This window comes from Psammomys obesus, unplaced genomic scaffold, assembly GCF_907164565.1.
Source record: "Psammomys obesus unplaced genomic scaffold, mPsaObe1.curated_primary_1811, whole genome shotgun sequence".
NCBI lineage: Eukaryota > Metazoa > Chordata > Mammalia > Rodentia > Muridae > Psammomys > Psammomys obesus.
The window spans coordinates 860,570-876,453 of NW_026585587.1; the positions used below are offsets into that span (position 1 = coordinate 860,570).

At 39.0% G+C, this 15,884-nt stretch overlaps 1 protein-coding gene across 3 annotated transcripts in view; it reads right to left on the minus strand.

Moving 5' to 3' along the window:
- Nucleotides 1-15,884, minus strand: part of Rgs7 (regulator of G protein signaling 7) — a 395,324-nt gene that overhangs the window by 7,546 nt on the left and 371,894 nt on the right. Inside the window, exons 15-17 of one of the 3 annotated variants that reach the window (XM_055608515.1) lie at nucleotides 13,627-13,813; nucleotides 12,441-12,530; nucleotides 543-620 (exon numbers count right to left, since the gene is read on the minus strand). In XM_055608515.1, the coding sequence (XP_055464490.1) occupies nucleotides 567-620; nucleotides 12,441-12,530; nucleotides 13,627-13,813 (331 nt within the window). In that variant the 3' untranslated portion in view covers nucleotides 543-566. Of the gene's footprint in view, nucleotides 1-542; nucleotides 621-9,976; nucleotides 10,058-12,440; nucleotides 12,531-13,626; nucleotides 13,814-15,884 lie in introns of all 3 variants that reach the window. The other 2 variants (XM_055608514.1, XM_055608524.1) reach the window with 2 other exon arrangements.

A 15,884-nucleotide genomic window follows, 5' to 3' on the forward strand; every position in this document is an offset into this window, starting at 1 on the left:
CTTCCTTCCTTCCTTCCTTCCTTCCTTCCTTCCTTCCTTCCTTCCTTCCTTCCTTCCTTCCTCCCCTATCTTTCTAATCCATGGCTTTAGGCATGCTGTACAAGCATTCTAGAGTTGCAGCCTTCATTCACAGTGTTTGGAGACAGGATTTCACCAAGTGGTCTAGACTGTCCCTGAACTTACGATCCTCCTGTCATAACCACGCCAGGGTTACCCATGTGTTTACAAACACACCCTGTATCTATTTTCACATACCTTTTTTAGCATTAGATATAATTTAGAAAGAAAAGTAGCTCCTTCGCATCACTTTGTCATTTTGCTTTCTGGTTTGTATGTGACTATTAATAACAGTAGGCTCTCAGTTTTCTCAGCTATTTATTGGCTGTTTGCATTTATCATCAAAACTGTCAAGTAATTCACTAATTCTCCTAATGTCAGATTGCTCTTCTGGTTATGATTTACCAAGAACTTCCTGTACATCAACTGCATTAGCTGTGTATCTGTCTGGACATGCGCATTGACAGTTGTTAGAAAGTGTTTACCAGATCTGAGGACAGGAACTTGCTTTAAACAAAGGCTCTTGGGCTAAGTACGGCGTGGAGCAGCCTTTCATGGCATCTCTGTGGACGAGACAGAGAAAGATGCAGTTCATAACTAGGCAAACAACCACCTCCAAGGTGTGCTGTTCCCTAGAGTAGCAGCTTCTGCCATCTTCCCAGTACTTTAGGGCATTTCCATCGTTAGTCTGAACGACAAGTTGAGAGAATGCATGCATGATGTAAACTTGATCATGGTCTTCAGAAGACTAACCAAGATACTCCAAACATGGACAGCAAGTACAGAGATGAACTGAATAAGCAACAAACAAAAAGCCCAGAAACAAAAGACAAGAGTAGAAAACATAAGTACAGCTTATAAGGATAAAAGCAAAAAAAAAAAAATTTTTTTTTGACACTAAAATGTCTCAAAACATTTTAGTTAAAGCACCAAATGATTCAACTTTGTTGTGCTGGAAAGCGAATACAGTTTTCCAGTTAGATTGTCAAATACATTCAGGAAGCAAAGCCAGGGAGATGCTATTTATCTCTTCTTGGGTCACAGCTAGTGTTGTGCATGGCTATGATCAAGGAAGGCTTTTGATGGACTAGAGCAAATATAGATGAGCTGTTAAGGTGGTTGAAAAATACAAAGTGTGTAAAGGAGAAGGCAGGAGAGAACCCCATCCTGGTGCAAGGTCAACTCAGGTTTCGTGTGAGGACAACTTTTGAGGCATCTTTCCCTTACTGCGTCTTTTAAAAGAGTCAGCTCAGTTTTCATATTTCATACTTTACATGTTAATAAGTTTATATAAATGCAAGGAGTCCATGATGATCATAAAAAAGAAGCACAACTAACCCAGGCCAGAAAATTCCAACGCAGTCTGTGGAACTGGGCACACGTGGCTGGAGAGCAGCCTGTCAGCTGTGACATTGCTTTTGTGCCTGGCACTGGTTGGTGAAGAGATTGGGGAGAGCTGTTTTGTGCAAGGCAGAGGCTCAGGAATCACAGTCTTCATGCCAGTAGCGCAGTTATCACAAGTATCAATTAAAAGAGGCTTGGAACCCAATAGAATACAAACAAGTGAACCACATCTCCACTGGGGAGAGAGGGCTGTCTATCCAGCCCTGATATAAGAAGCCTTGCAAAGGCTGTGATGTAGTTTAAGTGAGAAGGGCTAGCACAGCTAACAGAAGTATTGTTAATTTGGTCAGAAGCACTTGAATGTGAGCACTGCTAAGGTGACCATTCTTACGCCATACTGTCGCGAGATGCCTGTAACCACTGCAGGAGAGATAGAGACAGACAGAGAATGACTCTAACTTGGCTTACAGGGCGATGAGCTCCCACTGTCTGCATTTTCTAGGGTGATGGTAATTTGGGTGTGTGGAAAGTTGGAATCCCTTAGAAAGGTAGTACATTAAAATTTTTAACCAAGAGAAACAACAAGAAAACTTGGAGAGAGTTGACACATGTCACAACTTCAAGTGCTTACCCAGCGGTCATCTAGAGAAGGGATTTGCATCATTCTGCTCAGTTACAGGAAGCAGAAATAGATATGAATCTTAGAGATCAGAGAAGGATAGATACTCTGGGAAGCAAGGGTGAAATCTCTTAAAGATAAATTTGATGCCTCTGCCACCTAAACCTACCATTTTACTAAGGGGCCAGCAAAAAACAATGAGCCCATGGAAGAAGATGCTAGGGATTGGCTCTGAGTGAACAAATTCTCCTAAATTCCTTTGCCATTCTGAGAGTCCCATAATGCCTCTCTTTTTTTCAGTATCTTCTCTAAACACCTTGTAGATTTACAATTTAAAACTAGAAAAGAGAAAGATTTTGCACTAAGTTTTGTTTTACTTCTGGTATTAGTAATGTATTCTTGCTAAACAGTAATATGTATATTTTAAATAAACACTTTCGTCAACAGTTGGTTATTGCTCCCATTTGTGGTAACCGAGCAATGTGTGTTGTGCGAGTGTGTGTGCATGCATGCATGTTTGTGCATATGTATGAGTGTGTGTGTGTGTGTGTGTGTGTTGTTCATGAGCTAGATAAAAGTAAAAGAAAATCCTTAATGCCAAACTCATCTGTTTGATTTGGAGAAACAACCTCAACGATATATGAGAACTGTTTTTCTTTTTTCTAGAGACAATAGAGCAGTAGGTAGATTGTGCTTTAAAGGTTCAATAATTGCCACAGCCTGTTTTGCTGTTGGTCTCTCACTGGTTGAAGTCACAGGAATATGGAATGGATGTGGGATTGTCCAGTATTTGTTCATGTCACTCTGCGAGCCTGACTACCAGCAAACGAGAATGGCCCAGCAGTGAGAATGTGCTGCTGTATGCACTCAGCAGATCTTGCCCAATCCAGGCTTGCTGTGTGGTCTGCCAGGGCGTGTGGAAACCACAACGAATGTCTATAATACTTCCAAACTCATGAAGGCTTGCAACTACTACAAAGAGGACTATTATCTTGATATTTTAAATGATCTCCAAGAACAAGCACAAATGATAGAAGAGCAAAAAAAATTACCCCACAGCATTCCATCAGCATCGAAGTGACTTTCTCTTTTCTGAAAAATGTCTCACAGAGAACATACATGACCCCATATGTGGTTTCAGAATAGATGAAAGAAAATGAGAAATAGGTGATTTGGCCAAGGGATAGAACTGCCAAGTAAGTGGTCTCACAAGGCGATATAATTGAAATCTGACTCTACTGTTAGTAGCAATTAAATTTGATGTAACAATGAGCCTATCTTTATCTAAGCTCCAGTCATACTTTCCAAGCTACATGAAACACATGTAGAAAAGACTATGCACACCGTAGTCCTTAGAACACTGGTGAGATTTCCCACCCATCCTCTGGTAATATAGACTGAGGCTGAGTTGACTGCCTACCAAGTATGTTGCCAAGGGGTTAGGAAGTTAAGTACTTATGTACACGAGAACATTCCTGGGTTTTTCTGCTTCATTTAGTGACAATTTAGCACGTGACTATGAGATTATATGAGGCTCAAGCATACCAGAATCATAATTCAAGATCAAGAATCTTCAAATAAAATCAGTGACAATGAAATATAATGTTGGTTGCTTTATCACAGTTATGAATACTGAGATAGACAGTTCAAAGTTTAATCTTATTTTTCAATAAGTATGGCTTTAAAGACTGCAATAAATATGTTGGTATTACAGCTTTTCTTCCTTTTTTACTTCTCTTTCTTGAGCGGCCATGTTCTAGTTGTAAGCACCTAATGTGTGTGTTAAAATAATGCCTACTGATCCTGTAGAAGGACTACCCTTTCTGCAGGCTTTCCAAGCTTCCCCGCTGCAAATATCTGCAACACAAGAGGCATTTGTGTCCACTAAGCAAATCCAAAACACAGTCTGGTTCCTTGATTGCCTTCTCTTCTGCTCTTTTACTTCCACTAGAAACTACCACACTAGTCCTGGCCTAAGTCTGTTGAGACCTTAAGCCTCTTTCTAGTTTTGATCTTATAGATCTCTTACTTGGGCCTTCAATTCTTCTTCTTTTCTGTTTTCTCTGAGCACCCAGAAAACCCATGGTGACTCACATTGAGGAAGCTGGTGGGAGCCCCATTCTGTTCACCAGACAGTCAGCTTCGATAGGAAGGGAGAATCAGTTTAGATATTCATGCTATCAGCATCCCAAGATAGTAATCTGAGTCACCTCTGTCTTCTTACACATTATGAATTTGCTCAGAGTAGGTACTACATCTTATTACCTAAACATTTTCATTCAGAGAACACAGTACTTACCCAGAGTAGAGGACTCAATATCAACTATTTTTTAGAGAAAAGAGCCCAGTGGTAATGAACATATGCTACTCCTGAGCCATAAATGTATCTTAGATGCCTCTAAGATGGTCTTCCCAGAGGCCTGCCAGCCAGGAGCACAAGTCCAGGACTTTACATGCAGTAGACTAAAACTTAGGAAATTCTAGTGGAGATCCTGCCTCTGGCACATGTGGCAAAAATTTGGAGATAGCTCGGCAGTCACATCTTTGTTCCCTTGGCGCTCCTGGTGGTACAGTGAATACTTCGTAGCACCATACCATTCATAGCTTGTGTAACTTGAGTGACAATTTCGGAACTAACGATGCTGTCAGGGAAGAACAAATGTCCAAACTAAATGAGGCTACATGGTTCAAAAACGTTTCACCGATGGATTTATATCATGCTGCAGGGAAACTGAAATTATTTTCTCAGGCAAGTTATTACCACAACCAGTTTTACTAAAAGAAGATGGATAGCCATATCTGCCAGCAAAATGATGAAAGAGATCAGTTTAAGATCCATAAAGTAAGAAAGAGGAGACAATAGTTCATTCTTGATCAGGTTTGCTTTCTATTTGCAGAAAACTGGTCCAATGACCAGTACATAAGAGTTTTTCACCCTAAGTGTCATAGGGATTTCTATCACAGTTTTTCCACGTTAACATACCTGCAGTCCTAAGCAATAAAAGCCATAGTACTTCATCAGAAAAAAAAAAGAGAGAGAGAGCACACAGAACCTTTCCTAAGGGGAATTCAAAAGCAGGGCACAAATGCAAAGACCAAAGCTCTTGTCTCACAGTTCCTAGTCTCTTTACATGCTATGGTGGGTTCTCATGTCTGCTTTATCAGGGTAGATGTTTATGTAGATCAAGTGTGTTTCTGCAACTTTCTTGCTGGAACCACAGTCTATACAATAACCTTTGGGAATGCTCTCTGCTTTCTCCCTTCCTCATTGTGGTAAAAAAAATGATACCATGACAAAGCAGAACAAGGATAAATAAGCTAGTCTGTACTTAAGAACTGTTTTTGCGGTGCTGAGTATGGAATATATGAACCTCACTTATGACGAACTAAAGCCCTCTTACAAACCAATATTCCAGCCCAACTGGCTATCTTTAAAGAAGCTTACAGAGCAGCATATAATCCATCACACAACAGAGACTTAATGTATGCTGATGCATGGTCTGAAGACTAGTGTATTGGTCTATACAGCAACATGAGAGTAACACAGAAGTGGATGCTAGCTTCCCAGGCCAGCTTTTTGGTCTGTTATTTGTAGGGATGACAGTATGTGGTTTCTTTCTAGGCACTTCAGAAGACTTCTCACAGCTCAACCACCTTGTGAGGATGGGAAGCCCATCCAGCCAAGTCTCATCCTGGAGTGCTCTGGCTCTACCTTAAACAGAGGACAGCCAGGGATGGGCAGAAAATGGGACTGTACATCTGAAGCTCACAACCCTACTCAGGGCCCGACTCCCTGGCATAACAGTACCAAGCTTCCCCAAAGTTTGCAGTCTTGCAGGGATTATACAATATAATTTTTACAATTACTAAAAGCCAGGTTAAAAGTCATTTGTTCAAAGACTAGTGTCTTAGAAAACAAGACAAGGCAAACTGAAATTGTCTGCAGTTTTTAGCAATTGGGGAACCAGTTGGCATCATTAAAGCATAGCATGAGTGGCTTTGAAAAACAGAAAAATAGAAAGTCTATTCCTGCCATCCATAATGGATCATTTTTATCAATGATGTGAGATCCTGTGTTAGAGAAAAAATGCGATCAAGAATGAGATTGAGGAATGTTTCCTTATAGCGATTATATTATATATATTTATTATATTCCTTATATTATAATTTAACAATAAGTTCCATTTTAATGGCTATATTAAGAGAAGAAAAGCCATTTTAACTTGAAGAATCCCTATCATATTTTGGTTTTTAATACCTATGAACAAATAAGGGAAGCTCTGATTCAAGGTAGTGATATATTCAGATGGAGGAGCTTATCCAGCAGCTGAAATGATTTCTTAACCTCACAGTGTATGACACAGAACTAGACTTTATGTTGGAGTGTAAATAAGCATGGTAAATTACAAGGCTGAAGAACATTTTACCACTAACACAGATTCTGTGTAAAACTAGATGAATAATTTTGTCCTCAACTGAGCGTGGTGGTGAACCCCTGAACCCTGTCACTTAGGAGATAAAGACAGGAAAGTAGAGAGTTCAAGGTAAGCCTGAGCTATGTAGGGAGACCCCGTCTCAAAACTGACAAAGAGGACAAATTTACTAGGCTTAGTGAAAAAGGACTTTGAAGAGTAACAAAGGTTTGAATTTTTCTCACTGTTCAATGTCCCATGTTTATATTTTATCCTGCCAATATTTAGACTGCTGAGCTATGCTGTTAATGCAGATTTAATTCAGAAAGATCATCTCCTTTCCAGGTCAATTTAGTTTTCTGTGAAAATTGTCTCATAAAGTGGGAACTGGGGTGGTTATCTTGGTGGTACAGCATTAGCCAGTTTGTGTGAGGCCCAGGGTTGGCTCCCTAACACCAGAACTGCAAAATCCATCACTGTTCCTGACAATGTATTACAGTGTCCAGAAGGAATGACAAAGCTTCATGCTTCAACTTAGCTCAAGTAGGCCAGATCAGAGGGCATAGAGTGGCTCAGAAGACCTTTACAGCTTTTCTACTGCTTCTTTGAAAGGCTCTGAAAATACCTCTCTTCACTGGAACAGAACAAAACCTTTCTTCAAAAGGAGGTTAGCTTAGTGAGTTCCTAGGAACGCATCACTAACACATCACTAGTACTCATTTCGACAGTTCCTACTTTTCTAACTCAAAGCCAAGCTGATTCAATTTCCTCTTCACACAAGTGAAGGAGCGATGAGTCACCACTACTTGATTTATAAACCTTGACAGATGGCGTTGCTGATCAATCCTCAAGCTCTCTTTTCACCTTGTGTCCTACCTATTCTTCCGTGAGGCTCCTGTGGTAAACAGGCTGTATGGCAGTTTAACAGATGGAGAAACGATGATGGACTGGATAGTGATAGAGGAAGGAAACAATTTTCACATTCAGTAAAACACATGATCTATTGGAAAAGAGAATAAATCCAACCTAGTATCAGTGACACTTGAGAGCATGAAAGGACGCAGTGACCTTTGAAAGATGGACGTTAAGATATCTCTCAAAAAGCAAGAATAATAGAGAAACAAAAGAGTATGTCACAGGAAATTAGTCCTCCTTGCTACATTGGGACAAAAAGCCAATGTAAAGGCTTTGTACAAATGTGAGTTATACTCATTCACTTGTTTAGGGCTTAGTGGAAAGAGCAAAGGCAGTCTGTTGAGAGTGATAGGTTTAAAGTAAGCAAATTCTGCTGCCAATCCTGGCTACAATACTCAGCAATGAGTGAAGCTGGGAAAGTGGTCTTACTGGAAAAGCAAGGAAACACCTGCCCCGAGGTAGCCTGGGATTGTTGCACATACAACAAACAAACATATGAGGGGAAAGGGATGTCCTGGAGACACTGAAACTACTGTGCACATCTAGCTGCTGCCATAAAGATGGCCCCCTCGTATGCTTGGGATGCACGGTGGTAGGTCAGATAACTAATGAATGTTCCCTTGGCTTTGGGAAATAAATGCTAGCTATAGAAACATTGACTCTGGATTGAGGAAAAAAATACTGATGCTGTTCTTATAATCCTCATTGCAAATGTGCTAGTGGAAATACTAAACTAAGTAAACTAAACTCCCTAAGATCAGCATTGACCCAAAGTGGACCTGAGTTGGAAAGAAGCCTGTGACTGGGTATCAAATAGAAAATCAGGTTTTGATCATAGCAAGATCCTTCACTGTGTGGTTGTGGGAAAATTATATTCCTTGAAGATGCACCTCCTAATTATTGTTTTTTTTCACCTATAAGAGGGGTGAAGGAATGTGAACAACAACTCCCACCTTGCAGGGTCAGATGACTTTACATAAGACATTGTGTCTGGTATAGAGCCTAGTGCCTGGCAGATCGTCCATAAGATGTTGTCATCTTATTTCCCTCAGTTTCACAGTGAGGCCTGCTGATGTGTGCATTATCTGTTCTATTTCTGCCTTGGATACCGTCGTATAGCTCCCTGTGTCTACCAGGTCCACTTGCACCTAGGGATCCATTGAAATGCTTATACAAACTCAACCTTTCTCCTAACATGTCTTTATCTTAAAATCATATCTCTTTCTTTTATGTGTGTTGAAAGTATTTAATCGATCATATAATGGTCTCTTATAAAACTTAGTATGACAACAATTATGATTCCTAATATCGCTGCTGAGCCTGAACTTATTCTGGGTGCATTCAGAGAGCTTCTCCAATTCCCTTAATGATTTCTTCACAGTAACACCAAAACAGAATATTCAATAAAAATGCTGTTTTATTTTCTCAGATGGAAAAGTATGAATGCTATATGAGGGTTATCTAAAAGTAATTAGTATGGCTTATATATAGGGGAATGTGTGTGTGTAAGAGAGAGAATTTAACTTTTTTTTTTAGCCTTTTTGGCCTCCCTCTACCTCCCTTTTAAAAAGATTTGACACTTTTAGATTAGTGAAGTCCTATTCATCCAGCTAAATACTTAAATGTCATTCTTTCTGATAGCTCTCAACTAAGCAAAGTTCCTTCATTCTCCTTAGCACCAAATAGAAGGAGTCTTACCTTCTCTTACCTACTGACATTTTGTGTGTACCACTAGGCACCATTGAGACAAATTCTGCTCCTTCTACAGGGTCCCAAGAAGAAGCCCTGTGTTTGCAACCCAGCTGGTAACTGTATACATTTTGGTGGAAGGGAGAGCAGATCCAACCTAGTGTCCCTTGTTTTTTTATTGCTTTCTTTTTTTTTTTTTCTTAAGGTGCTAAATGTGGACCATGCGGTATGTCTTCAGAAGTGTAGAAGTGGGTCAGATATGGATTATAGTTGAAGAAAAGACATTTTACATCTTTCTCCTTTCCATCTGCTCCAAGTCATGCTACTATTTTAATTCTGACACAGAAACTTCCACTGCAATTAAAAAAAAAAACACAATATTCTTTCCACATTACAAAAGAAAAGGATTAATTTGAAATAACTCTTTAGCCATACATAGAGCACATTATGATATATTGTGGCTTCTTTTCCCAAAAAAATCTGAGGGAGATATTTTGGCATTGTCTTTCTCCATTGTGACTTATGAGCTATTTTAAAAGGAAGCTCTGTGTTAAAGGACAGAGATTCCAATAGAGCTAGCCAAAACTCTGTGACATTTGTAGTGTCATAAATTCCTGGACTCTTTCATTCTCTACCATTTTAATTGATGCAATCACATTGACTGTGTAAAGGCTTTCAAATACTCTGTGCAGTCGTAACACAGGTAAAGAGAATAAGTATTTCCCACTGCATGGTGAATCCTTGGCGGAAACTGAAAACAAATGTTAGGTTTGTTGAATTCAGGTTGCTTATATCTCAGCACACATAACTCCAGTTAAGTTGACCATCACAGCAAAAGCCACAACACACACACATACACACACAAAGAGCAGCACGTAGCTAACCACACGACTCCACAGATGATGCAGACAAACTTGAGTAGAAACCAAGATTGTTCTACCTCTTTTCATAACAGGTTAGTGCTGGCCCTCAGTGTTGGTGTACAGTTTTTATGGCATGGGAAAATAGGGATGTTTCTGCCCTATAAAAATAAATGTGTTGAAGTCTTTAGTTTATGCTTACACAATGTCAGAAAGTTCCAAAGGCGCTGGCACAGAACAAAAAATAAAAATAGACAAAATAAAAGAAAATAAAAAAAACAAGAGAATCCAACAAACAAATATATATATCACCATAACACATGGCAGGAAGCTAAGAGCATTCTTGGAAGAAAGCTACTGGTTTCTCAGATTAATGCAACAATTCTCAACACCTTTGAGGAAAATAAAGAATATGAATGATAAACTGGTAGATCTTCTTTAACGTGGGAGAGCAGTTTGCTACCAATAGCCACTTGGCTTTAAACTGCTCATTTGATCATTTTCTCCTTTTAAAGGTTGAAAGCACATAACTTTCATTGTCTTAATCTTTTAAACATAATGAAGAGCTGAGGATAAGAACAAAGAAATGCATGCAACTATTGTTAATAAGGAAAAAGATACATGAAACACAGACACAGAGAGTAACTTAATCCTTCATTGTATACATCATGCTGTACACTTCTTTCCAAACCTTAGTTCAGCCCATGTGGTTGTTCCTGCATGACAGCTTTTATTCTACTCTATAAAGGGTTGGGGAGAAAGATAAGTAGGAAGCAGGATTATGGGTTTAAATAGAGACAATATTTTTGGTGTCCAAGAATACAAGGTGGGCAATTGGAATAAAAAATGGGAAAAATTTCATTGATAGTAATGACTTGTAATTCCTCAAAAAGTAAAACTTACCACATTCTGTGCAAATTTTTCAAAAGATGTTCTGCGATCCATTGAGTTTCCAGACTTAAATGTGTGGTGAGGGGTGAAGGGAGTAGGATAAAGGAATATTAAAAGAATAAATAAATAGAGGCAAGATAAACAGAACAGAAAAAGACAGGATGGTAAGCCCACGTATGAAAGTCATGAACACTGCAAGGGGTTGCCAGGAGACACTTCTCATCGCTGGATCCAGGCTTTTTGATTGGGCATGATTTTATTGAAAAAAAAAAACAAAAAACAAAACAAAACAAAAAAAACAAAAACAAAACAGAAACTATACTCTAGCAAACAAAACGGTGTGCTTTAAAGCAGAATCAAGTTAACCAGAAATGTGGCAGATAGGGCAAGCTTTTATGATGACCTTTGCAAAGCCTAAATATCTGAAAACCTAGGGGCAATTTCTTTAGAACTGACTCCAAATATTCTATGAAGGTTGAATTTCTGTCTACAGTAATTGGATAAAGGGTTGCTGTAGGCTAGACCTTGCTCTAAGGATGGAAATTCCATTTGATTCTGCCTCTTATTAAAGACTCTGTCATGACTGAGCACTTGAAATTTGTCTAAAAATTGTTTCGTTTTAATTAATTAAAATTAATTTTAAATATCAATATTTGTCACATTAGTCAGTATATAGCCTCTTGCAACTATTTTTATCTATAAAGGCAATGGGCTATGGAAAAAAAAAAAAAACCTCATTGCCCTAAATGATGAATTAAAAGAACTATAGCTTAATCTAAGAATTGTAAGCATTTGTGGGTTTCTTTAACATTAAAAATTAATGATGGGCTGAAACGATGGCTCAGAGGTTAAGAGAACTGGGTGTACTTCTAAAGGTCCCACATTCAATTCCCAGCAACCACATGGTGGCTCATAACCACTTATAATGAGAGCTGGCACCCTCTTATGGCATGCAGGTACACATGCATGCAGGATACTGTATAAATAATAAATAAATAAAATATAAAAAAAAGAATGATGTTGATTTTTCCTACGGATTTTCTATTTAATGTTACATTCATTATATAAGGGACATATTGTGGACAGTGAGACTTTGATTACAAACACTGATTAATTGATGAAGTCTACTACAAATCTTTCCAGATGTGCTTGTTTAAAAAACGTTGTTTAAAATAGGTTATCAAGACACTAAGTAAACTGGGACATAAGTAAAATAAAAATATTTATCTGCTAACACTATTGTACTTTATCAGCTATTTTTTAAAAATGTAATTATGTTTAATTATAAACATACATGCTAGCTTCATAAGTGAATGAAACTGTCAAGTTTCACCACCAAACTCCTTTTTACTGGAGTTTTTCATTTCTTTTAACTAGGAATACTCAAGATTAACATTGAAACATGAAAACAGTTTTTAATTGCCTTTGTAAAGCATGGACAAGCAGCAAAAACAACTGAAAAATAATACACAGAGCAATCAACAAACAAAACCAAAACCAAATTAAATGGCCCTTGGAAAAGGATGGGCTTGGGAAAAGGTCTTAGAAAATGGATACTTACCTTTTGGCAGGAATCCCGGCCCAGCAGTGGTATTTACTGTGATTAATCATAACTAGAAACTAAGGTCAAGAGAGGTCACAAAGAACCAGTACCTTTCTCTTTGCCTGTAGAAGTTCCTGGTAGGCACTAGATCTTATAAAACGGGGATATGAGTCGCTCTTCATCAGCTTGTAAATGTGCTCCTGGGAAGAGAGAAGGGGTGAGGGGTTCCTGTATGAGTTTAATGGAAGAAGGAAACACTATGATGAGAACACTCCGGTGGCTAAAAAACAAATGAAGGAGGAGCTAAAAGTAACAACTGCGATGCTGATGAGGACACCTTATGTCTACAGGAATTTGGGTCTCTCAGTCCCTCATTTCTTTCCCAGAGCAACGCACATTGGGCTGGGAACTACTCACGAGGAAAACCAATGTACGGTCATTTTAAAAATGGAATTTAGTCAAGGTGAGGCACATTTGAAATATTTCAAATCAGTGTGATAATTTATGCGGGACATTTGAGAATAGAAGTAAATCTGCTCTCTTGAAAAATGACTTTAAGCCCAAAGTGAATAATATGACATCATGGCTGTACAGTCATCTCGGAGGAGTCTCTAGGCACCCACAGCTTTTGGGAGAGTCAGGCAGCCGGGTAGATCTTGCCCTTGGGACAAATTCTGTGATAAATTATCTTCCACACCTAATTTAGCTCAGGACTCAACTCTGAAATCAGCTATTAGATTAGTGAAGGGACAAATCCCCAAATCCCTGTGCCTTTTATTTTGCTTCTACGGTGTCCTTCGTGTTAGTCATCTCTTCCTAAAACATCTGCAGAGTTCTTCCTCTTCCTTACCCTTTGGACTGAGGAACAAGCCTTATACACTCTAGATAAACCCCCTACTGACGAGCTACACCTTAGCCTCCCTTATATTTTACTGATGGATGCTGACAGAGAAGTCAAGCAAAAAAATTATTTTTCATTTAACACAGACTTGATCTAATCTGAACGTTCTGCACTGGCAGTTCAGGTGGAACTTACATGTTTCCTTGTCTCCCAAGTCAGTTAGTTGTACATGATGCATGATGGAGGAGTAACCTGGATGGCCCTTGAAATTCTCACATGTAAACAGTAAATTTACATTAAAAACTTTCCCAGGGGTTTAAAAGATGACTTACTTTGAAATGTCTTTGTTCTCTCCTCAGTCAATGAAACTTATTCTATGTCCAGTGACCTGAACTTTAAACACGGTAGAGAGCTGTTGGCCTCACGGCTCTGAGATGTTTAGACCCTGTACTGACCTGGGCGTCTTCGAATGTGTATCGTCCTGGTTCCTTCACATTTTGTGTGGTCTTGTCATAACTCTTAGAATCCAAGTTGATGGCACTGGGGGCCCCTGGTGCTAGAAATTCTTGCCATATTTCCTGCACTCGAGAGGGCACTTCTCGGATAGGCCTTTTCTTTAGGTCCTCCACTGCCAGCCAAAACCTGTAAAACACCACAGCACCTCTGTGCTCCAAAGGTGCACCTGGAAGGTCTTGTAACATTCACTCACTACTCTAGCAAGCTTACTTTCTTGGGGAATCCACTATCATGCCCCGACTAGATTTATCAAGTGTCATATTCAAAAGCATAATACTTCTTTTTCACTTCTATTATTTTTTTATTTTTTTTAAGATAGGGTTTTCTGTACCCAAAGCTGGTCTTGAATTTCTTGTGTTGTGAGAGATGATCTTGAACTCTCGATTTTCATGCTTTTCCCTCCCTAGTATTCAAAAATCCCTTTAGAAGGAAAGATTGAAAAATCACTGATATTCACTGCCTTTTATTAAAACCACATGAGCCAGAGCCGTGATCCTATAGAGTCTCAGTTTCACCGAAGCAACAGAAGAGGGGCTTCTAATAGAACACATCCACACTGGAAAAGTTGCAGTGCTGTGAAGTACCCTGGAGTCTCTGTAGATAGAACATGCTAGGCAGCCTGAGAATGCTGAGCCGGAAGGAGTCCTGATACAGAGGCAGGTTTGCAGATGGAAAAAGTAGGGCCCAGGGAAGCTGTTCTACCCACATTGACATCAGAAATGAAATGGGCCTGGAAATAAGTGTACAGGAGCTGAGCGCTGAGGTGCTCATGTGAGCACATAGTATACTGCTATGTAGGTTGCAGGTATTACATCCTCACTAAGTGTGTGCAATCCTCACAGTACTCCCTGCTTTAGAGGATAGGGAAGTGAAGATGTGAGGATTAAATGATTTATTGAAGGCTGGCCACGGGAGATCTGGAGCAGGTGGCATCTCGCAATCATTCCATCACACTGTTTCCCTAAGAACAGCACCACCTCTGTATTTTCATCGCTATTATTGGCATCGTTGGCTTAGCTTAGTGAAATGGAGAGGGTACCGGTTTCAATCCCACTCTTTGCTTACAAGCAGCTGGATTCTGAGAGAGCCATGACATCCCTGCATCTTGTATAGTGGCATGAAAAGGCTCATCTCAGGAATTAAACTGTGATCATCAGGCATACAAGGAAAGTGTTTCTGCTTTTTGAATTATATCAACGATCCAATCCAAGCACCAGGAACTGGACCTAGGGTCTTACACACATTACACAAGAGTTTCACCACAGAACTCCAATTCCAGCCATGTGACTGAAATACACACCATCACATTCAGATTTAAAACAAAACAAACAAACATGGGTTCTGGAGATCAAACTCTGATTCTCATGCTTGCAAAACAAGCATTTTACTGACTGAGCCATAGCCTCTTTTCTCTTTATCTTTGGCCCTGTTGTCTCCTCGTTATATACTCTGAGCCCAAGAGCCATTTCTGCTAAGATGCCTGTGCAAGCTTTAGGCTGTGTGTCCCTCTTATACTCTCCTATCTAAGAGCATCAGCATCCCATTCCTTGGGGCCACTTGTTTTATTATCTTCACCTGCCACTGAACTATAATTATGAGGAAGGGGCATGTTTATCTGAGTAGATGATACTGGAGAATCTTATTACTTTTATTTAAAAAAGCAAAAAAAAAAAAAAAGAAGTAAAAGAAAGAAAAAAAAAGAAAAGATAAAGAAATTCCTACTCTGCAACACACTCATCAACTGAAATGCTCAAAATATCCTTTTCCTTTGAGTTATTCTTACTGAATTCTTGTACTTCATCATTGATAATGTGGGTTCACTTAGGAAAATTTTAATTACTGAAACCAACAAAAATCCCTAGGATTCTCCAACCTCCTAAAACATATACGAGAATCTATGACAGACATACAGAGAAAATGAAAGGATTCCAGCTCTGACTGTGGCCCATTCCACCTCAACTCTGAGACATCTGCTATGTTTATGCACGTTTCTGATTATCTCCTGAAGAGAATGCAGCAGTCCTTTGTCTAGCTTAGTTCCCATGAAAGAAAAATAAATGCCAAATATCTTTCCATAAATGACATGATAAATAAAAACAGGATAATATCAGGTTAAAAAAAAAAAAACAATGCACAAAGAACCTTACAGTAATAAATAAATAAATAAATAAATAAATAAATAAATAAATAAATAAAT